General features: G+C 38.5%; 1 protein-coding gene across 7 annotated transcripts in view; it reads left to right on the plus strand.

Annotated features, from left to right (window-relative positions):
• The window catches only part of LOC126188253 (alpha-L-iduronidase), a 252,380-nt gene that overhangs the window by 188,743 nt on the left and 39,807 nt on the right, over nucleotides 1-23,830 (plus strand). For all 7 annotated transcript variants that reach the window (XM_049929820.1, XM_049929815.1, XM_049929813.1 and 4 more), the window contains 3 exons: nucleotides 5,660-5,799; nucleotides 22,758-22,885; nucleotides 23,349-23,480. In XM_049929820.1, the coding sequence (XP_049785777.1) occupies nucleotides 5,660-5,799; nucleotides 22,758-22,885; nucleotides 23,349-23,480 (400 nt within the window). The remainder of the gene's footprint in view (nucleotides 1-5,659; nucleotides 5,800-22,757; nucleotides 22,886-23,348; nucleotides 23,481-23,830) is intronic.

Here is a 23,830-nt window from a genome sequence, read left to right on the forward strand (position 1 = left end):
AATGCATACTCCTAGATAGTATTGCATTCAGTGAAAGTAACTGCTTCCAGTGATTGTTCTGCTATCATATAATCATAAAATAATTAGTCTTTCTGCCTTTGTATTTGTAATGTGTCACACTTGTCTATGTTCAGGAGCAATTGCCACACCCTGCAGCAAGTGTTGATTCTCTGCAGGTCTTCCTGAATTTCACTGCAGTTTTCCAGAATTGTGACTTCTCTGTATACAACAGCATTATCTGCAAAAAGTGTCATGGAACTTCTGATATTGTCTATTGGGTTGTTTATATACATAGTGAAAAGTTATGGGCTTGTAATACTCCCTTTGGGTGCATTCAAAGTTGCTTTTAGGTTTGAAGACATCTCCATTGAGAATGAGATGCTGTGTTCTGTTAGCTAAAAACTCTTCAGTCCTGTCAAATGGATGGTCTGATATTCTGTACACTCATATTTTGTTCATTAGGCGTTAGTGCTGAACTGTATCGAATGCCTTCCAGAAGGCAAGGAACAAGGCATCTACCTCTGCACCTGTATGTACTGCTTTTTGGGTCTCATGTACGAACACAGCAAGTTGGATTTCACATGACTTGCTTTTGGAACCCATGTTGATTCCTACACAGGTGATTATCGTTCTCCGGGAATGTCATAACACATGAATGCAAAGAAATGTTCCAAAATTCAACAATGGGTAATGTCAGAGATATAGGTATGTAATTCTGTGCATCTGGTTAATTAGGTTTCTTGAAAATGGGAGTGACCTATACATTCTTCCAGTCATTAGTAACAGTTCGCTCCTCCAGAGACCTATTATCCACTGCTGCTAGAAGAGTGGTAAGTTCCTTGCATACTCCATGTAGCATCAAACTGATATTCCAACATGTCCAGTGGCCTTTCCTCTGTTGACTGATGTCAGGTACTTTTCTTTCCTATGGTCAGTTATTTTGATACCTGTCATTTTGACATTTGTGTAATGATTTAAAGGAGGAACTAACTGCGATCTTCCTCTTTGAAGCAGTTTGGAAAAAGATGTTTAGTATTTTGGCCTTTTCTGTATCATCCTCCATTTTCCATTATCATCACAAAGTGTCTGGACAGATGGCTGTTGTCTATTTACTGATTTAAGACTGAAGCTTCTTGGATTTCCAAAAGTGAACACCTTATTTCATCTCTGAAATCAAAAGTTCCTGTTGGGCGACATACAATACATTGTGTTGACCAACATGGTATTGAAACATTCTCAGAGTCTCCTTAACATGCTGTCTCAATGCATTTCAGACATTGCTCTTCTTGCCTGCCCTACTCTTTGAATGCAGCCTTCCTGAGCCCATCTAGGTTTCCGTGATAGAGCACTGCAAATTTCAACTGGTCCCAGGCATTCTCAGTTGTGTTCATGTTAGCAGACATTGCAGGCTATTGCATTTAGTTGATTCCTACCTCCTGGAGGAAGGTGTTCATGAGGTTGGCACAGTGTGCTGATGCTTTATACTGATGAACCCTTCTACTGCAACCCTGGGGTGTGAATTGGTATCAGGCCACCTCAACAGTCTTCTATAAAGATTATTAGGCGTCAGACAAATTCTGTGCTTCTAGAATGGATTTCTTACCCTGCAGTAGTAGAGTGTGTGCTGATATGCAACCTCCTGACAGACTAAATCTGTGTGCTGGACTTAAACTCGAACTTGGGTCATTTGCCTTTCATGGGCAAATGTTCTACCAACTTAGCTACCCAAGCCCAGCACAGGACCCATCCTCACAGCTTTATTTCAGCCAAAACCTCATCTCCTACCTTCCAAACTTCACAGAAGTTTTCCTGTGAAACTTGCAAAACTAGCCATTCTGGAAGAAAGTTATGGCAGAGATGTGGCTTAGCTGTGGCCTGGTGTGCTAGTTCTGCAATTTTCACAGGAGAGATTCTGTAAAGTTTTAATGGTAGGGTATGAGGTACTCATGGAAATAAAGCTTTGAGGATGGGTCATGAGTTGTGCTTGGGTAGCCCAGTCAACAGAGCACTTACCCACAAAAGGCAAAGGTCTCAAGTTTGAGTCTCTGTCTGGCACACTGTTTTAATGTGCCAGGAAGTTTCAAATTCTGCACTTTTGCTGAAGAGAAGCATATGCCACTGACCCAAGACCCATGTACCCATTCCTTGTACACTGTAGTGCTGTAAGTTATGGCTTTTTTCATACTGGATGCATAGAGTTCAAATTGATTGTGTAGAGATGTTTTCATAGTGTCTTGGGCCACAGTGTCTGCACAGGGCACATTCAGTTGCACTCGACTAAGCAATAAATTGTAGACAGCAGTCAGCGGGCATTCATGTTGGCTGTGGGCAACCATGAAGAGGCAGGTCAACAATGTTATGTTTCTCATGATGCTAGTTGAATATATGATGCTGTTGTCACTGTGTAGGCATATTCAGTGGACAGTTTCTTGTGATCACAATCCCTCTTACTGTAAAATAAGAATGAGCATGATATCCGTTGAAGTGACCTTTGGAGGTATTTGACACAATGAACAGTGTACACAGGTTGCATTGTCCCACTCACATTCAGAGACACAGCATGCTTTGCATTGCGCTGCATTGTGAATGCAGATTAACATTTACTTCAGTTACACAGATGACTGCATGTAACAATTTCTTGTGGTCAAAAGGATATTGAGAAAGAAGTTTCCACTAAAAAGCACAATGCTACTTGTGCAGATGGTGCAAAACAGTTTTTGAGCAGTTTATATTTAAATCCTGAATAAAATGATTGTTTAGGAAATCTGTTTCCCAGCATTTCCTGGAAGTAACTCTTACCTGTAGAGGTGGGAGGTCAAATGGTCTCACTTCTGGGGACAGGAAAACAGTTCTTAATTACAGAGGTTTTTACTTTTTCACTAGAAAGGTTTTAGGGAGTGAAAGTGCCAAGGCCTGGTGATTAATCCCACTTGTAGGGAGTTATCATGTGGGTCTGACTGCCATCAATAAGCTGTAATTCCATTTGTGATTAATCTTTAGTGTTAGTTATTTCATTGCAAAGAGCTTAAGTAGCACGTGATACAAGGTAAACTGTTTCAGCAACAGTATTATCCAAATTTGGTATTGGAACCATAATGCCATTTAAATTATTGTTTTCCAAAATAGAAATTGATACTTTTATAAAACTAATGGTATCTTATTACTCATAAGTGGTAGTAGTGTACGTGATTATTTGAATTTATATTACTGTCATCACTTGCTCCAGAACATCAGTCAATCAAGCTCTGATTTTTAAATGAAGTGGTAAATCAATCAATCAAATTGGTGATCAGGGACCCTGTAGATAATGTGCCGGCCTCACAATTCTCCTCCATAGAAGGCAATTTTGTGCACTTTGGATCCAGTTGTCATGGACTCCTAGTTGGCAAAGGTCTTTCTGTAGCTCATCCTCCCATCGCTTCCTGGGTCTTCCAATTGGATGGGTACCATCAGGTCTTCCCATAAGTACAGCTTTTGCCCAAGAGGTGTCTGGTCTGGTCTCCTAGCAATGTGACCTGCCGCACTTTCAGTTTTTGAATGATGTTCACTTGCCTCATCAGCTCGTGCAATCCTTGGTTTTTTTCTAGATCTCCAAGAGTTCCCTTCCTGGACATGTCCAAAGACCTCCTCATAATTTTTCTTTTGAAGACCAACAAGCTTTCTTCATCCTTCTTTGTTGTGCTTAGGGTTTCTGTCCCATACAACAATACTGGCACTATCACGTCATTGTATGCTTTAAGTTTGATCTTAATTGACAGATTCTTGGATGACATTATCTGCTTTAGCCTGAAATAAGTCTTAGACCCATTCACAATAATTGGTTTATTTTCTGTTTTAAATTATTTTACCTGTTGACCCATGTATCGAGGTACTTAAATTTTCCATTTTAGCAAATTTCCATATCCCTACCTGTAATGGGATGTCATTAGGGGCTTCTCTTGATGCCTCCTTTACCTCGGTCTTTTCCGCATTAATCCGTAACCTGATCTTACTTGCATTTTGTGCTGCATCTTCTACAGTTTCTGCCATCTCTTCCTCTGAGTCTGCTAGAACTGCAATGTTGTTTTCATAACCTAATAAATCTGCCCTACCATTTAGCGACCGAAGTGGTAAAAGTTTCTGAAATTAAAATGTGAACATAAAATATTAATTCTAAGATATAATAGTCATGTTTATGTGCTCCCAGGAGAACTATGATTAAAAATTAAAAATTATATTATTTTTACCACACTCATCAATTTACATTTTGTTGAATGTTGTCTTGGATGGCATAAAAACAATATAAGCATTAATATCTGTGATAAATTGTTCAAAGTGACCTAAAGTGAAATAACCACATAAAACTGGTTGTAGGAATAGCAAAAGCGAACCTGAAATTTGGTAGAAGAGTCCAAATGAAAGATAAATAATCTATGAAACATGTGACTTACAAAAAGATCCTTCCACCAATTCCTGAGTATTACTCATCAGTTTGGCACTTGTACCAAGTACTGTAGTATTAACAGAAATCTGATTTCTGTATATATTCACTTCAGTAATGCAATCATTGTGAATAAATGTTGTAAAACAATTTTTCTATTTGATGATACATGGCAACAAGTTTTGTGACAAGTTATTTATTACCTTTAAATAAAAATATGTTCAATATATTTATGTCTTGTCCCACATTCATGAGGACCATTTGCTTGGGATCTGTGGAAGGTACATTAGCATATTTATTTTTCTTTGTAAATAGTTATTGTGTATTCCTATTTGTGTGACTTCTTCTACTTCCTGGAGGATCTCCTCTCTATGGATGTATTCGAACAAAAATCACCTAAAGAATAGCAGTAACTTTTGTCAGTGGGCTATTCATAAAGCCCAAGAGCAATATGGCTCTGGTGGCAGGTGCTAGAAGAGAGTCATTGTGCAGCATGGAGAGGATTTCTGTTAAAATTGCAAGAGCATACATTCCAAGAAGAATCAGATAATGGTTTTACTTCCTTCCCAACCAGAAACTAGTACAGCGAGAAAATCAGAGAAATTAAAGCTGATACAGATGCTTACCAACAGTTGTTCTTCTTGAGTGCCATTCATGAAGGAAACAAGAAAGAGACTAATTATAATGGTACCACACACTGCAGGATAGTCAGTGGAGTATAATTAAAGATGTAGATACAAGAGACTTGATATAATTATGAAATAAAACAGCATTTTTAAACTTATTGACAAGAGTCACAAAAACTGGAATAGTCCAAATAAATTGTCCAATAATGATTATACTGTTGTCAGATTTAGAGTTTTATAAATATTGATACAGCTCTTAATATCTCTCTGTTCTTGAATGAAACCCAAAATCAAGCTGGCCAGTTTATGTATTATTAATTGTGTGAACAGAATGTGCAGTACAATGAAGGTAATTACCACCTTGCAGTGTGACTGTTGTCTTCAGTCATCATGCAATGAACATCATTTAGAATCCTGTCACTATCTATAAATGTTTATAACATTTTTGCAAGAAATATTTAGTTTAAATATATTGCTTCACATGTTACTGAAAATTAGACTTTTTGTGGTTATGTCAAGGCAGTTGTCCAAATTCAGCATTTTTTCTTATGAATTCCAGTAACTGCTTTGTTACTGTTTTACATTACCATTCATTTTTCTCTTTCTTTGATAGGGTTTTTTTGCTAGCAAGTACTGACTATGAACCACAGTGGAGTGCTTCAGTTTTAATTACCTACAGTGATGATATAAAAACAGAACCACCCACCATAAAAAATCTTACATTGAAGATAAATAATATTCCTTATAATGAAGGTAATATAATTATGCTTTCTTTTTTCTTATTAGTTGTTGTCAATATCATCCTTCTTTAGTTTTAATTTACCAGTTGTTTCTGTTGAAAATCACATGTTCCACAATAGCCTTTCCAAAACACACACACACACACACACACACACACACACACACACACATGTGGTGGCAGATGTTTAATTTTATGGCTCTTCATACATTATTTGTACTTTTTTCTGGAGCTGTATCCATTCTTGATTATTAATATTAAACATTATTCTGTGTAATAGTAATTCAGTTATCTTGGAAAAAATATGACAAATGAGAAATACTTTGTCTTTTAATTGGCATTAAGTTAATATTGTCCTATGTTAACCTGAAGATACTAACTTGTCAAAAACATTTATTCCATAAAATTGAATCCCATATTTTTGTTGTGGTCATGGACTCATGATAAAAGTTGTGTTAACCTGGCATCATTGTAGTGGTCATCTTATAGTTCCATTAAAAATTTGTTATTGTTTGCTACAAAAAGCACCAGCAGATATATTTGATAACATGAATGTAAATAACCTATGTCCACAGTCCATCCATTTATTCATTCATTCATACATTGTGTTCCATGGACACCATCATAAGGGAAAAATCTCTACAATGTGAAACAAGTCCAGATAATTTTTTAACTCTTAACATCTAGTGTCACAGATGCTATCTCCTGTGTACAAGTCTAACAGCTATCATTGTATTGTAACTGGCAATAAACACTCAAATAAAAACGCATTAGATTTACTCCTGCAGACATTGCAATACATCACTAACTAGCTTAAGCAAATTACAAAAATCACATGGTGTTTATTATTGGTTTTGGTGATGTTTACAACAGAATATTAAAAACATGTGAATCATGGCACATTTCCTTTCAAATGTAAATGTACAATAGTAAAACATGTTTATAAAAATGGAGGTAAGAAAATCAGTTCTAAATACAGAGCAGTTTGCCCCTTCCCATCTGTTAAAATATATCTGACACAATGACCTACAATATGATACTGATTCATTTGTCATTGCATGACATGTAATCTGCCTCTCACTTTGTTTGTTGTAAAAGATTCTCCACAGAGAAATCCATATACGACTTACAAACATTAATTTCTGACAGAGCTAACCAACAAAGTCTATTGTGTTTGTCAATTTGATGACCCTTCTATGCACTTTTATTGTATGGACCATAGCATCCTACTTAACAAAATGAAATTCTATGGCATTAATGCTATCTGTCTTGCACTGATACAGTCACACACTCATAAAAGGAAGCAGAGACCACATTGGTCATCTGCATCAAAAGAATAAAACTAAACTCAGAATAAATTAACATAAAATATGGAGTCTCACAAGTTTGTGTGCTGTGTCTGTTCTTGTTCTTAACCTATGTAAATGATCTTCCCATGACGGTAGTAACTATTTAAAAACTGTAAGCTACTTAGTTCCATGTTCAATATATCATATTCATGATTTATATTATGTGCAGACAAATGGGTTGCAAGATGTCCCTTAAAATTTCTCCTAATCTCATATCTTGACTGGTTCTCCTATAACCTAGTTTCAGTCAGTGATGAACATGATAGTTATTTTCATCAGTACATGTTGGTGATGTGGTCACACTGCAGGACTGAAAGAGGATTGAAATGCTGACTCTCTAATGCTAGATGCTTCAGCATGGCATGTCAAATGCTCATCCCAAATGCAAGTCTACAGCCAGAAAATTCAAAGCAATGTTAAATTAAGGAAGAATTTTTCATGAATATATTTTCTGTGTGTATTATACTTAATGTCATATTCATTAGTGCTCCATGCAGAAATAAATGTTGCAGTGAAACTACTGCCCATGTGTGTCATTTTTATACAGTTTTTTTACATATGTAAATGGTTGATCTAAACAATGGTGTGTAATCGAGAGAAATGGTTTGCATATTGTGAATCAGTCAGTTTCAGCTGTCTTTGTAAGAGTACTGGATACCAAGATATCTACAGAATTTTTTTTCCTTTCTTTTTCAGTGTAGGCAAAACTACATGCTGTAGTAATTGTAGTAAACAGTAGGCAGTATTATATAAAGAGTAATTATGAGCTTTTCTTCAATGTATTCTGGCTGTATCTGCAGCAGCAGAGACAAAATGAGAATGATATCCCTCTATCTGTTTTTATTGAAAAAACCAATGAACAAAAACATAGCTGATGTTGACAAAGTAGTTGAAACAAAACAAAATTTAAGCAAGAAACAAAGTATGGATCCCACTTTGGATCTTATATCTTTTCCACACAAGTCTCTCACTTGAGAAAGTCCACCAAAGAAAAGGAAACAAAACTACTAGAGAGTGGTCGGCACAGCATTACCATGAAGCTGTCCAGAGAGGCCAGACCACCATTACACAACACTCTTGAGCCACTTCTGATGATTTGGGACTACCAGTAGGTGAGATGCATGGATGTTGCAGCTGGGCTGGCAGATCCCTACAAGTCCGGATGTTGTGTCGAACGCCCTTCTGGCCAGTGGTGAACCAGCTTATAAGGGCGATTGGTGGATGGCTCTTCTGGGACTATTTTTGATAATGTGAGTGGTGTAGGAAAATAGTCTGCTTGTTGATTATGACCTCTGGCACTGCTGTCAATCCACAGTGCTTGGGTAGCGGGCCCTGACGTCCAGTGGCTAAGACGTGAGGTTGTGTTTTCGTCTTTGACAGTAACCTTTGTCATACCATAAACATTTGCTCTGATTTCACCCACTGTGATTAAGGCATCCTGCATCACTGTTCCCTCATGTGGGATGCTGATGTCACAGGCAGATGGGACAGACTCTGCACAGGTGCTAAAGAGTAACTAATTGTGTTACTATGTTTTACTGAAACTACTTGATTAGTAAGTGCAACTTAACCTAGTCTCAGTCTGTGCTGTAGCACTAGGTGATTCACTTTTGGAAAATGTCATCTGTAATTGGAAACGTTTTAATCATAATTTATTGTTGAACATCCATCACTAAATAATCTTTCTAAACTAAAAACTGTCACAACAGTGTAGAAGAGAGTATATAGAAATGTTTCAGTTTTTTCATACTTGATGCTGTGAAGCAAGCAGCTTGATTCAAAATGTGAGTAGCTTTTGGCACTATAGTAGCTGTGCATATCATACCATGGTTATGGAGAGGGAACAAGCTATCTTTAAACTCAGTTCTGATCTGGCAGTAGCACAGGTAGAATTAGACCAGTTGAGATCTGATACAAGTATTCAACATCAATATTTCACTCTGAAAACAAATATGTGGATCACAAATGTATAAAACATAAAGTAATGGACCACTGTGTCTTATAACAACTGTGTGTTAAATAAGGTTGTGAGAGATGGTGAAGACCCACTGCAGTTCAATACCTTTGTTAGAAACTTGCTGCAAAAGCAGAGTCTTAGTCCTGATTTAAATGAAGTGAAAGTGTAGCAGGCAAATAAAAGCTGAATGAAGCCAAAGTGAGCATAAATAGAGCAATACAAGAAGCATTCAGTGAATTTATTATGTATTCTCCTTGATTTTCAAATAAACAAGGAAGCAGCTGAAGATATTGAACTATGTGATATGACAAGTCTTTAGGCATGAAACTCACAATGTTCTAACTGAAGTTACTACAAACACTTGTCTGTTGGATGCAAATAAACTCTCTGAATATACAAGTTTGACATAATCTTGACTGAGCATTGACATGATGACTGTGGAACTTGAACTCTTCTCCAATTGGAACCCAAGGAGGAACTTGTACCTTGCGACCATATTTCATAAATACTATGCAGCAGTGATGCCTCAGAACTCTCAGGGCACATGGGACAAGGCTCGTCTGGATTGGTGCCATCAGTAATGCTGTAGGGATATGCACCATCTTTGTGACAGCTAGTGTGATGTAGTCAGTGATTGACAGTCTTTCTCCCTTAAAATATGCATGGGTGTAGTGTATGGATGTGGAGCACAATGGCAGGCAGGAGGATGGAATGCCAACTCAATTGCAGGACAAGAGCCAAGACTATAATTGGCATCGAGCACCTACCCACAATCTGACATTTGCCCCGAACATAGCCAGAAACACCAACCCGAAAACCAACCACAGGGTGTGAACTAGCATTTGTAGGTGGAGACAAGGGCACTGATGCAGATGGGGCATCAAAGACAGTGATAAGACTTTCTGAGGTGCCCATCCGGATCACTGGAGGCAACTCCTCTTCTGGCTGTGGCACAAGGTTACCATTGCAGCTGTGCACAAGAGGCAGCTGCAGATCAGCCTCCATAGATGTCCCCAGCTGAGGAGATTACCATGCTATGGCAGGTGGCAACTGCATACTTGACAGCAGCTGCTACAGGCCCTGGGAACAATCTGGGTCCGTGAACATAAACGGAGTTGCAGTATCTTGAGAAGTAACGCACCTAAGCTGGTTTTGATGCTGCCAGTGCAGCCCCATTGAACTGCAAAAAGCACCTCAGACATCATACCACATTCATATCTGTAATGCCTGCCAAAGAGCCCATACAAGACCAGTTGCTTAGGGCAAAACTTAGAACTAGGCAGCAAGACAGAGATCAGTTTGGGTGGACCCAGGAGATGGAGCAATGTCCATGCAGGATTTCCACTGGTGACTTGCCACCTTGGGCAAGGAACAGCAAGATGACTAAAAGATTTTGAGGGCCTGGTCCTGTGAGTGTGTGGCCCACAACTTGTCCATCTATGACTTGAAGGTTCTGACAAACTGTTCCACATCGCCATTGGACTGTGGTTGGGAGAAGGCTGTGAGGATATGCTGTGTGCCACAATCACTGCAAAATTGTTCAGACTTATGTAACATGAATTGTGGCTCATTATCAGACACTGTTACTTCTGGCAAACCTTCATCACAAAAAAATTGAAGTCAGGGCCAACACAGTACTCACAGACATAGTGGAGGTCATGGGTTTGATGAAGGGGAATTTGCTGTAAGTGTTCACCACCAATAACCAGTGGGTATTTCAATATGGATCAGAAAAGTCAATTTGCAGCTGTTGCCATGATCCAGCAGGGCATGGCCAATGAAATTAATACTGAGCAGGAGCGGCCTGATGCCCTGCTCACATAGAATACTGTAAGTCATTGTCTCTATCTGAGAGTTTGTCTCTGGTCATGTACAATGGCGCCTGGCTAACTGTTTGGTCCAGATGACACCCTAATGACCCCTTTGTAACAGTTTGAGTACTTCCTGCTAGAGGGACTGAGGAACCATTACACAAGCATCTCCACTTTCTGTATGAAGGAGGAGAATAACCATCAGCACTGAAATGACTTGACCATGTGCAAAGTAGTGGTGTACTGTAATGTGGCAGATACAACAATGCTATGAGACCACCCTTGCCAAACAAAATCAAGAACCCCACTCAAAGCTGGGTCCAATGCCGTTGCACTGCCACTCAGTGAAAAGTCACCAGAAAGTCTTTCAACATGAGCATCTTCTGAGAGTCGATATGGAAACCCAAGTCCTCCAATGAATCCAAGTTGGCATTGGAGCTTACTGGTAGGGACAACAGTAGGTCAGCATTGAAATGCTTAGTGGTAGGCTAATACGTCAACTCATATTGGTAATTAGACAACAATAGGGCCCACTGTGGTAACTTCTGCACTGTACGAGCTAGGACAGGTTGTGAGAAACCAAACAAGGCCATCATCAACCTGTGGTCCATAGTCAAGTAAAACTGGCATCTGCATAAGTGTTGATGGAATTGAGTAGCCCCATAAATGATAGACAGTGGCTTTTTTTACCAGCTGTCTGTAATTGAAATGTTCTGTATACAGTATCTTTGATGCAAAGGCAGTTGGCCTGTTTGTGGAGCCCACATGGTGTGACACACTGCACCAGTACCATAAGAGGAGGAGTCCACTGAGAGAATAATAGGATTGGAGGAGTCAAGGTGTATAAGACACTGGTCACTTAATCACTTAGTAGTGAACCCTTTAAGCACTGAAAAATGATCTGAGAATCACATGTAGTGACTGTATGTTACAGTGATGTGTATACTGGCATCACTCAGTGCTTGAAGTATTTATTCTTGGTGATGTGTGCATTGACATATCTTTATTCTTTGTTTTGTAGTAATTAATTGTTCCTTGCTCTTGTTGAATATATGTTGTATGCTACATGGATACCTTGCTTTAACAGTATTAATGCCTGAGGGTAACTCTAATAAACAACACACTAGACCAAACAAAAGGAATGCCCTTGCAGTGCAAATGATTCAGTGGAGCAACATTGTGATGAGCATTAGGTATGAAACAAATGTAAGATGTCAATTTTCCCATGACTGTTTGTAGTTCTGTCACATTTGTGGGGGCAGGCAAATCACGAATCGCACACAAATGCCAGCAAGATGTATGAATGTCACACACGTTAATCACATGATCCAGATGATCCAGCCACTCTATTTCTGTGTTAAAAAATGAATATTTGGAATGATTACTCTTTAAACCCTCCTTCGATAACACTTTGACCACTGCTTCGATGTTCTACCAATGTTCATCCAGCACACAGCCAGAGACGACTGTGTCAGCCAAGTAATTAGCATATTATGGAACTTGTGAAGTAAGTTGCTCCAAGTACCTCTGAAATATTGCTGAGACCATTGCACTACCAAACAGTAACCAATGACACCGAAACAGATTCAGATGGGTGTTGATCACAAAAATCTTCTTGGATGCTGCCTCCAAAGGCAGTTGCAGTATGCCTCCTTTATGTCAATTTTTTTTAAAAACAAGAAGGAACAACAGTTTGTGGATTGTCAGTAACTTTTAAAGTGCACAGTCTTAGATGATCCAATGGCTTTGGTAGAACAACCAAAGGGGGATGCTCAGTGCTTTGCAGACACAGCTTGCCAACACTGCAGTTCTGCTGCTGCCTGGTTCCATAGAGCATTTGGGACAGGTTAAGTTTGAAAAAATGTTGGCTGTACATTATCTTTTTATATAACATGGGCCTCAAGCACTGATGACACCATCAAACAAAGAACTGTACATGTCACACAATGCATTGACACTAGCAAGTGGCAAAGCTGAATTTACTTGCAACACATTCCTTTGAATTGTCAAACCAAATAAATCAAAACTATCCATTTGAAAAATGTTTGTACTGTCTTGTGAACATAGGACATGAAAGAGAAACTATTTTCATATAACCACAGAAAGTAGCAGGCAAACTACACTCACCTAAAACAGGAATATTGTGACCAGTAAATTCTGATAGCATGGCACTTGGCTGCTGGAGCTGCAGGCTACTTGAACGTTCACATTATATGTGGATGAGCAGTGTAACAGTCACCCCATTGTCTAACTGAAACTTCACATTCTGATTTGCCACATGCAAATGTACAAACAATTTGTTAGACTGCCTGTTGATCACTGAAGAGTGTCCTTGTAATCAGGTTGAACTACCAACATGTCTGTGTGCACATACATGTCCTGTGGGAAAGAGTCTGGCATTGACTTTGAAAACTGCGTGGCACCAGATTGCTGAAGACACATTGGATGTGGCCTGCTTGTCGCGTGTGAAACACTTTGCCTGCTGGAAAGGACTCTGTGCCCTGTCTTGTGCAAACTACACTCACCTAAAACAGGAATATTGTGACCAGTAAATTCTGATAGCATGGCACTTGGCTGCTGGAGCTGCAGGCTACTTGAACGTTCACATTATATGTGGATGAGCAGTGTAACAGTCACCCCATTGTCTAACTGAAACTTCACATTCTGATTTGCCACATGCAAATGTACAAACAATTTGTTAGACTGCCTGTTGATCACTGAAGAGTGTCCTTGTAATCAGGTTGAACTACCAACATGTCTGTGTGCACATACATGTCCTGTGGGAAAGAGTCTGGCATTGACTTTGAAAACTGCGTGGCACCAGATTGCTGAAGACACATTGGATGTGGCCTGCTTGTCGCGTGTGAAACACTTTGCCTGCTGGAAAGGACTCTGTGCCCTGTCTTGTGCACTATAATAATGTGGGCAATGCTTCTGTGTTTGTGCAGCACTGTGCACCAACAGAGGGACTTGTTAGCATGAAACTGAGTCCTCGGTCCATGTCCACCCTGAGCAGGTGGGTGGGGGAGACGGGGGTGGAGTCTGATGTCTGAAGTTGCTCACTCTTCACCATAAAAATAGGTGTAGCTCTCATGTCAAGATCAGCAATGTCTGCTATTCCTGAGACTCAATTATTGACAACATAGTTTTCAAGTCTGGGTTTGGGGTTAGGAAGCTTCAGAATAAAGGCCTGAATGCATGCATGTAAAACAATATGAATGATAGCATGTTGAAGCATTACATCACTATAACTTAAGCCACAGGAACACCTGAACTTACTCTGTCTTGTTAACCTGTTTATAGGGTTGTTCAAACTTCTGTTTGAGCTGAAAGAATGTATACCTAGCAGCTCCTACATGTATTTGAAATTCAAAATTATCAGACAGTTTGGACACTAGTTCATCATATGGCACTTTGTCAGGACGAAAATCTTGGAATAATTTGAGTGCCAAATGGAACACCTCTGCATCTGCTGTGAACAACAAATGAAAAATGTGCTACTTACCTGTGATGGAGGCATGAATGTGTGCTGTAAGCTGGGCCACATGTTCTGCCCAGTTTTCACTTTGCCCCGCAAACTTTGGAACTCAGGTACCTGAGGAACTTGCTCCACTGATTGAATGTGAATATAGTGTTTGTAATAACTGGTCAATACACTGTCCCCATAACTGTAAAATTTTGGTTGATAACAAGCCTGGCACTGGGGTAGTGACAGATATAATATTCACTCTTACCCAACTAACACACAAAACAAGACTGAAAAAGTTGACAAATTAGTATGAAGTATTCTCCTTTTGTGCACATAGGTGGACAAACAGAAAATTAATTTGAATTAATGGTCAGATAATATAACTCTTTATTTAATGCTGAAATACACTTATCTTTGTAGCAATCCATTGCTGTAACTGAGTTAACCACACATGGAATTATGTACACAAGTATAACTCTTAAAACTTCGTGGTGGGTTAAAACTGTGTGCCAGACTGAGACTTGAACTTGGGACCTTTGCCTTTTGTGGACAAATGCTCTACGAACTGAGTTACCCAAGCAAGACTCATGACCTGTCCCCACCTCTTCACTTCTGCCAGTACCTCATCTCCTACCTTCCAAACTTCACACGAGCTTGTAACACCAAAAATGCAGGGTGCATGGCACCTGCTACTAATATATAATTTTTTGCTGAATTGTATGTAAATATTTGTAATTTAAATGCTTCTTTTAATAAGTAAGGACATTGTTTCACTGTATGTGTAAATTTAGGTAGCGGTCTGTTGACATTTCATTCTATTTATCTTTGTCTTACTGTGAAACTTGTAAGCTCTTGGGAAAAGCCAAAAGAATTGTTATTTGCATTGACTAGCAATGATAATAGCAGTGCTTGTGCATTGTAACATCTTTGGGTAGGGAGTTGCACAGAGTGTGAGGAGAGAGGGAGATAGGTTCCAGTGCTTGTAGTGTGCGGAAGTGTGGTGTTAACGCTCTCGCAGTAGAGTGTACCATTTCGGCGGCATCATGTATGCGCGCCAGCCAGATGTCTAGTAGCAGGAATAAGGACAGTGGATGAGCAGAAGAGGCTGTATTAATTATGATTGCCCATTCCTGTAATTAACTTTGCTCCACAAGATGCTACCATCTTCAACAACAGCAGCAATTCCAGCAACACAGATTCATCGTCGGCTCCGAGTTTCATCATATGCACAGCACTGAAGTAAGATTGTTCATTGGTAGAAAGTATTAATGGCTAACCCAACAGCACAACTGAATGTGATTTGATTAATAAAATTTATTTAAGTAATAATCAGTTAAACTAAGAAAAAAAGGTGACAACCTTCAGTTGCCACATCAGTGTTTAACAATACATCTTTTTCTTTCCCGTCATCTTGTACAGGATTTTGGATGTAAATTGCCCCAGTGGGCTGTGGGCTGGTGACTGTTAATTAGTTCCTTTTCGTTCATTAGTGTAACTTCTGAATTCATGATCTGTGGTATACCCCTTTTCTGTCCAGTGTTGTTCGTGAGTGAATGCACAAAATAACTTTCATTTTTCCAAATTATAACCCTGTTCAGTTTAATTACTTTTTAATTTTAGTAGACTTTTGCACCAGAAGGGTCTGTTGTACACTTTCCTCCTACTTATCGGTATTATTTCTTTGGGAAAGATAGCCTTATCCAATTGGGCATACACGCAATCCACTGTCATATTTTATATCGCAAGTAGGATAGGCCAGTTAGTAAGGGGGAGGTTACAAGCTCTCCCATGAAACTTGCAGAATCCACAAAAGGCAAAGGTCTTGGGTTTGAGTCTCAGTCCAACACACAGTTTTAATGTGCTAGGAATTTCATATCAGCACACACTCCACTGCAGAGTGAAAATTTCCCTCTGGAAACATACCCCAGGCTGTTGCAAAGCCATGTCTCCACAATATCTTTTCTTCCAGGAGTGCTAGCTCTGCAAGTTTTCATGAGATCTTCTGTGAAGTTTGGAATGTAGGAGACAAGGTATTGGTGGAAGTGAAGCTGCAAGGATGGGTCATGAGTTGTGTTTGGGTAGCTCAGTTGGTAGAGCATTTGCCCATGAAAGGCAAAGGTCCTGACTTCGAGTCTCAGTCCAGCACACAGTTTTAATCCACCAGGAGGTTTTATATCAATTAACACTCCACTGCAGAGTGAAAATTTTGTTCTGGAAACAACCCCCAGGCTGTGGAAAGCCATGTCTCTGCAATATCCTTTCTTCCAGGAGTGCTAGTTCTGCAAGTTTCGCAGGAGAGCTTCTGTGAAGTTTGGAAGGTAAGAGATGAGGTACTGGCAGAAGTGAAGCTGTGAGGATATCTTGTGAGTCATGCTTGGGTAGCACAGGTGGCAGAGCATTTGCCCGTGAAAGGCAGAGTTCCTGAGTCCGTGTGTTGATGTTGCTCACAGTTTTAATCCACAAGGAAGTTTCCTATTGTGATGATGCAAGCTGAGATGATTTTACTTCCCCTCTTGTTTTCCCATCTGCCTCCTTAAAATTCATTTTGTTCTTAAGTAATTACCATTAACATATACGAGTATAATGTGCATTTTCGTAAAAGAGATAGGTTGGCCTTCAGTTTTAAAGAAACCAGATCTAAATTTGTGCTTTGTTTTATGTATGTAATTGATTTTCTAATTTATTTAGATTATACCTAGTTAGTATCTTTTGTTATAGGATGAAATCAGTAATTGTTTCATAACTTAAAATCTATTGTTGGCTTATAAACAAATATAAGTTCCATAATAATTATAAACATTTGGAAGACAAAACACTAGCATTCTTTAAGTATTTATTTGACTCTAATCGAAAACATTTTAACAAAGCCAGCCCCTAATTAATTCCAAAGAAATTAAAAGTTTTGTCAAAAGTATTGTTTGCGTAACAATATTTGTTAATTTCATGATTCAAACAAATAATTCAGCTTAACCCTCTCAGTAGGAGAAACTGTTAAAAAGAACCAATTTTATGATGTATTCAATTAATTTAATGAGTTAAGTTTTAATTGTAATTTCTGTAAATTAAACTTTGGACAATGTGTAGTCTCAATACCTATTATTGTGAGGATATATAAAGACCCAATTTTTGGTCCCGAGACACTCAGTCCGTGGCCAAGTTTCAGACAAGAACTTGTGTTGGTTAGAACAAGAACAACAATGCATCAAATTAACTGTGAAATAAGCGTAACACAATTATGCCGTGTGTTAAAACAGTGACAGTGTCTGTTCAATACATAACGCAATGGTGTTTGCTTGCAAACTATTAGTGAGGCTTATCGAAAGTTAAACAATAGTGCACTGGCCATATTAAATGTGTATATGGGCAGTTGGGAACTGTGAAAGTAAACAACTGTGAAATGCAAATGTGCACCTGTTAGCTAATCACTTAAAGTAGTCCATGCTTGACTTCTACTCCCCATTTTTCATCCAATGTAGCAATGCAGTACGTCAACACTGAGAACAATAAACAAAGAAATATAGCAGGCAAACCATCACAATATCAGCTCACACTCTGCTGCAGAGTGAAAATTTCATTCTTGAAGTATAACTCTTGATTTCCAAGTAAAGAAGGAAGCAGTTGAAGACATGGAACTGCATGATATGCAGGTACTAGAAACAATTATCCACTAGATGCAAGTAGACACTCTGAATATACATGCGTAGCGTAAGCTCATCTGAATGTTGATTTCATGATTCTGTGAAACTTGAACTCTTCTCCAGATGGAACCTAAGACAGAACTGTCACAATTGTTCCTTGCAGCTGTATTTCATAACCACTACGTGGCCCTCATGCCTTGCAACTGTAGGAAGGTGTGGCACAAGCTCCATTGGAATGGCAGCATCAATGACGATCTTTGTAGTGGTTGACTGTTGGTCTGATACAATTATTGACTGACAACACTATAATGTGAAAGTAAAATTTTGCCAGATGCCCTGACTAAAAATTTTAAGAAGTGTTGGTGTTATATAAAATCAGTAAACAGATTGGAATCATGTACAAGGGGGGGTCGAAAAATTTTCTAACCTAACAAATAAAAAATGACAGAAATTTCATAATACCAATTTGTTTTTCAATATAACACTGTGTACACTAATATATTTGTGGGCATGTTCAGATAACTTCTGCAAACCATTTAAATAAAAGTCTTTAATTTCAAGTCCAACCAAGTGTTCACAGCATCAATCACTGCATCATCGTTGTTAAACTGTACTCCTTTGAGGTCCTTTTTTTAGGTTTGAGAAAGGATAAATGTCTGATGGAGCCAAATCTAGGGAATATGACAGATGACGTAACAATATGAACCTGCAATCATGCAGAGTTTCCAAGGTTGTGAGGGCTTTGTGTGCTACTGGATTGCCCTGATGCAAAAGCACTCCATGCATCAATTTTCCACACGTTTTTTTCTTTATCTCTTCTCTCAAATGGCGCAGGAGGGTGCAACAGTATGATGCATTGACAGTTACACCCTTCTGCAAGTAATCCACCATAATTATCCCTTCTACATCCCAGAAGACTCATACCATCACCGTACCGGCTGATTTTTACGCCCGGAATTTCTTTGGTGTTGGGGATGAAGGATATTTCCATTGTTGTGACTGTTGTTTTGTCTCAGGATCAAAGTGGTGAACCTGCCATACCCCATATACAATGCAAGACAGCTGTCTTCATCCACTTCAAATTGATGGATGATTTCTTCACAGCACTGCACAACTCCTGTCTCTGATCTGCATTCAAGTCTTTCGGGATCCACTGAGATGAAACTTTCTGCATTCCCAAAATATCCCCAACAATGTCATAAATGTGGTTTCAATGTGCTTCAATGTTGTCTGATGGTCCTGCAAAATTGTATCATGAATTGCAGTCACTATTTCATCAGTGGCTATGGTGACAGGTCTTCCACTCCCTGGCACATCTTCTGTACTCATTCTTCCACATTTGAAGTTGGACACCCAGTTTTTCACTGTTGCATAAGACAGAGCACTGTCCTTAAGTGCATTCCACATGTCCTCTGCAATTTTCTTGGGTGTCATTCCCTTCCAAAGAAGATATTCAATCACAGCACAGTTCTTGATTCTCTTGATATTCACCATTTTGCTTACACTATGGTATACAATGCAGTCTAGCAGCAAAACTATCGAATCTGGAGCTACATAATTTGAGTTGCTTACCCTCAAAGGGTTACCATAAACGTAGGTGTTGTTGTTTGTGCGAGACATTGTGGTAAGTATCTCAAGCTAGAAACTTTTTGACTGTCCCTTGTACTCTGTCACTCAATTATCCTACAGGCACTGAAAAAGAATCATATATCCTGTGCCCTGTCTCTCCAGTCACCTACCACCTCCCACATACACACTAAGGAACACTCATTTGGTGACAAAGTACCATCCAGGACTGGAGCAACTGAATCACATTCTCTGTCAGGGCTTTGCATTCCTCTCATTGTGCCTGAAATAGTGAATATCTTCTCCCTATTCTTCCACCCTCTCTGACAGTGGTATTCTTCCACCCATTGAGCCTACACAGTATCCATGTCTGTCCTTGTTCCATCATATCCCTGCATCATCTACTCCAGTCCTGTTACAGGCATCTCCTACCACATCACTGGCAAGCCTACCTGTGAAAACAACCATCTAATCTACAAACTAAGCTGCAGCCATTGTGCCACATTATGTTTGGGTATGGCACCTAACAGGCTGTCTGTCTGCATGAATGGCCACCAATGGCCTGTGGCTAAGAAACAGCTTGATCACCCAGTTGCTGAATATGATGCTCAACATGCTTCACTTTAATGACTGATTCACATCCAGCATTGTCTGGATTCTTCCTACCAACACCAGCTTTTCTGAATTACACATGTGAGAACTCTCCATACAACATATCCAATGTTTCCCAAACCCCCTGACCTCAACCTTTACTAGTCCCTGTCCCCTACCCACTTATCCACTTCTCCTCTTCTACTCCAGCACTATACACTCCGTCTATTCCACCAGTGCTCTCACTAGTCTTTTCCCCTCATATACTTCTTTCTTCTTTCCCTCTTTTTCCACCACCCCCCCCCCCCCCCAATCTGCCAATCCCAGTACAGCCTTCTAACACAGCACCTAACATCCCTATCCTTTCCCCACCCTATCCCTGCACACTCCCGAAGGCAGCTCAGTATCTTCCCCATGCCTACCGCTACCTTGCTAACCACCCCCGTCCCTACCCAATACCTCCTCTTTATCCCACCCCCCTACCCCAGTAGATTGTTGTTAATCTTAGATCATGAGGATATGATTAGAATAATTACTGCAGGCACAGAGACATTCATACAATCATTCTTCCTGCACTCCCTACATGAATGGAACAGAAAGAAACCATAATAACTGATATTATGGGACATACTCTCTGCCATGCACCTCACAGTGATTTCCAGAGTATAGATGCAGATGTAGATGTAGATGTAGATATGATTGCAGCTAGGGGTCCAGAGCCAGGAACTGTGGCCATGGGTTCGTGCGTTGTGCTTGTGTGAATATTTGTGTATTTTCTGTTTTCGAAGAAAGAGCATGTCAGAAACCTTAATATTTTAGCAGTCTTTTTCTTTGTACTTGGCTGTGACTCAGCACCTCCTCTATGTGGTGAGTAGCAATCTATCATTTTCATATTGTTGTTATTCCACCCAGGCCTTTCCATTGTTTGGTTTAATTCTGCACACATATGAACATGAGCATAGTTAACATGCAGTTCAGCTGGAATTTGTCTTAGCTGCAATGCGAAGTGGAAGCATAAGAAGTAATTCTTAACTGTTGGGTCATATGATAAGTGGTATTCTACAATAGAGAAAGTACTACTATTTGGATGTGAATGATGATTGATTTTCTGTGGGCTTCACAGCAACATTAAGCACCACAGTTCAAAATCCAGTTGTAAGTGTTTTAGTGTATGCTTGAATAAGCTTGAACAGTAGATCAGCATATTCATCAGCTGATATAATTGCAACATTGGCAATGTCTACAGCAGTTGTTGCATGTAATGTTGCAATGATGTGAGTTCATTGTGTAACTTCTGACACCCTTTTGTGTTTCTTCTTACACTTGCAGATATAAACCCACCACAGTACTTGAAGTATTTAGAACCCACTGCACTTCAGACAGATATATTTCTCAGATAAACTGGACAGCATAACACACAAAGTCAGACACATAAAGACTGCAATTAAAGAGGGAGTGAGACAGAGACAGACAGATTAGTGTCAATCTTTGGGTTCATACATAACTTTAGGTAACTAGTAACAACATGTTTTGTAAATATTTCCTCAAAATTCTTGCATTGTTCTTCTCTGAATTCTTGCCTTCTCTTCCCATTGTATTTACTTTTTTATGACTTTTTGTACTTAATAACAAAAACTGAAAATTAATTCCAGATGAACTGCAATGTAGTCACCCACAATAAAAGACACACAAAAATTTTCAAGTAGGCCACACATCCTTTCAAGTGTTCACAGTAGAATTTACATTCTACTACAAAGACCCTTAAGATTTGCAATTGAATGAGTTCAGTTGCAACTTGATGAGAAACTTAAAACTGCAATTGTTTGTTTGTTTTGAGTAATCTTCATGTCGCTATTTTCCGATATTGTATCCTCAGATTAACAAAAACACAAATTGAAGACAAGTAACAAAGCTTAAAGTGGACATGTAAAAAAATAATACAGTATAATTATTATTAGATATTCTTATATATGTTTTGGGTACAGTTGATATGATTTGTTTAATATACCCTACCACAAAATGTAGAAGCAGTTTAAATAACTTGTTGCGAGCTATTAATAAGGAAACAGATTTTTCTATAAGTAATACAGTGGCATATCCAATACTGGAGTTTTGCTGTCTAGTAGTTGTCACATATTTTTGCATTTCTCGTCCTGGCATCTATCTCTCATTGAATTTTTAAATTTTTTCTTTATAACAGAGTATATGATATTATTATGGCATTTAATAATATCTGAAATATTCTTGTGCACAACAATTGAATAATTGGTTACCCTGTGTTTTGTATTCTATTATTCCACTCCAAACGTTAATGGAGGACACTGATAGGAAATGGTCTTCTAAAAATATTTAATTGCATAGGCAAATTCAGTTGGTCACTTTCCAAGCTTCTGAAATGAGTGGGTTATTTCAAAAGATAAAATACCATCAGTACCTTTCAGTTTTTTCTACTTTCTGTTATTACTTTACTTACTTATTTATTTATGTATGTATTAAGCTGTTTGTACCTTGTCATTTTTAGCATTCTCTGTCCTGATGTCAGTGCCATTAAATTTTTAAAATTATTTCTGAATTGAATGAAATTGTTCTAGATTCCAACACCAGTTATGCCATCTACATTTTGAATAATTTTGAAACAAATCCATATCAGATTTGGAAAGACGCTCAGTTTCCCTCTTTCCCTGATTATGAATTAAGAAGACGGATGAGAGATGCTGAGGTAATTTGTTGAGTTAATAATATTCATCTTAGAAAAAATAGTTAAAACACAGTTTGATGTCAACATAGTTACACTAATCTGCCGCTTATAATATAGAATGCCTTGTGATGTAACGAAATTCTGTTTGGTAAACACAGTAATTTGAGTGGCTTTACATTTTAAAATTATGTTCTGATTAATTATGCTCTGATTCCCTGCTGCAAGATCCTAAGTTTTTAAATTTTTTATTGACTTGTTAATACATTAAGAAATTAACACACCCTAACATTTCTCAATTTGTGTTTCTTTTATGGTCAATGAAATTGATTCTCTCCAACAAACTCAAGAAGTATGAATAGTTAGAATTACACTGCAACACATCTCAGTTTTACACACACTACATTTTCCCATTAATTTGTATTCTTAAATATAAGAAACTTTAATGCTTTTTCATCCACTGATTCATCTTGCAAAAAAATTTTAGGGACCAAAACGACTGCAGCTAGAAGCTGTAAGCAACAGGAAGTTGCTACAAATTTTTCTTCCATTGACATTACCAACAGTCGCTCTTATATTTTTTTGTTCATCAGAGAATAACAGTCCTTCATTTGGAAAGGTAAGCACTTTTAGAGAATGTGTTTAGTCATGCAGAATTATGTGAATTTGAATTTACAGGCACTAAAGCATTGAAATTGTATTGTTTGTGAAAAGATTGAGAAATATGTATTTGAAATCTTAAATATTAAAAATCTCTTACCCACAATAAATGTTTCTTATACTATTCTCCGGCAGTGCTTTAACTTCTTCTTAGTTTATGTAATGCCAACTGTCTTCACCCATCTCCCCTATGAAATATCCAATTACTTTCTTTTTCTTTGTCAAAATATGACTTGATAGGCAGATCAGATTAAATCTTTGATTATTTGAATTTTATATCTGTCTTTTTGAACTGTCTGGGAAAGTAAT

The sequence above is a fragment of the Schistocerca cancellata genome, chromosome 5 (genome assembly GCF_023864275.1).
Source record: "Schistocerca cancellata isolate TAMUIC-IGC-003103 chromosome 5, iqSchCanc2.1, whole genome shotgun sequence".
Lineage (NCBI taxonomy): Eukaryota > Metazoa > Arthropoda > Insecta > Orthoptera > Acrididae > Schistocerca > Schistocerca cancellata.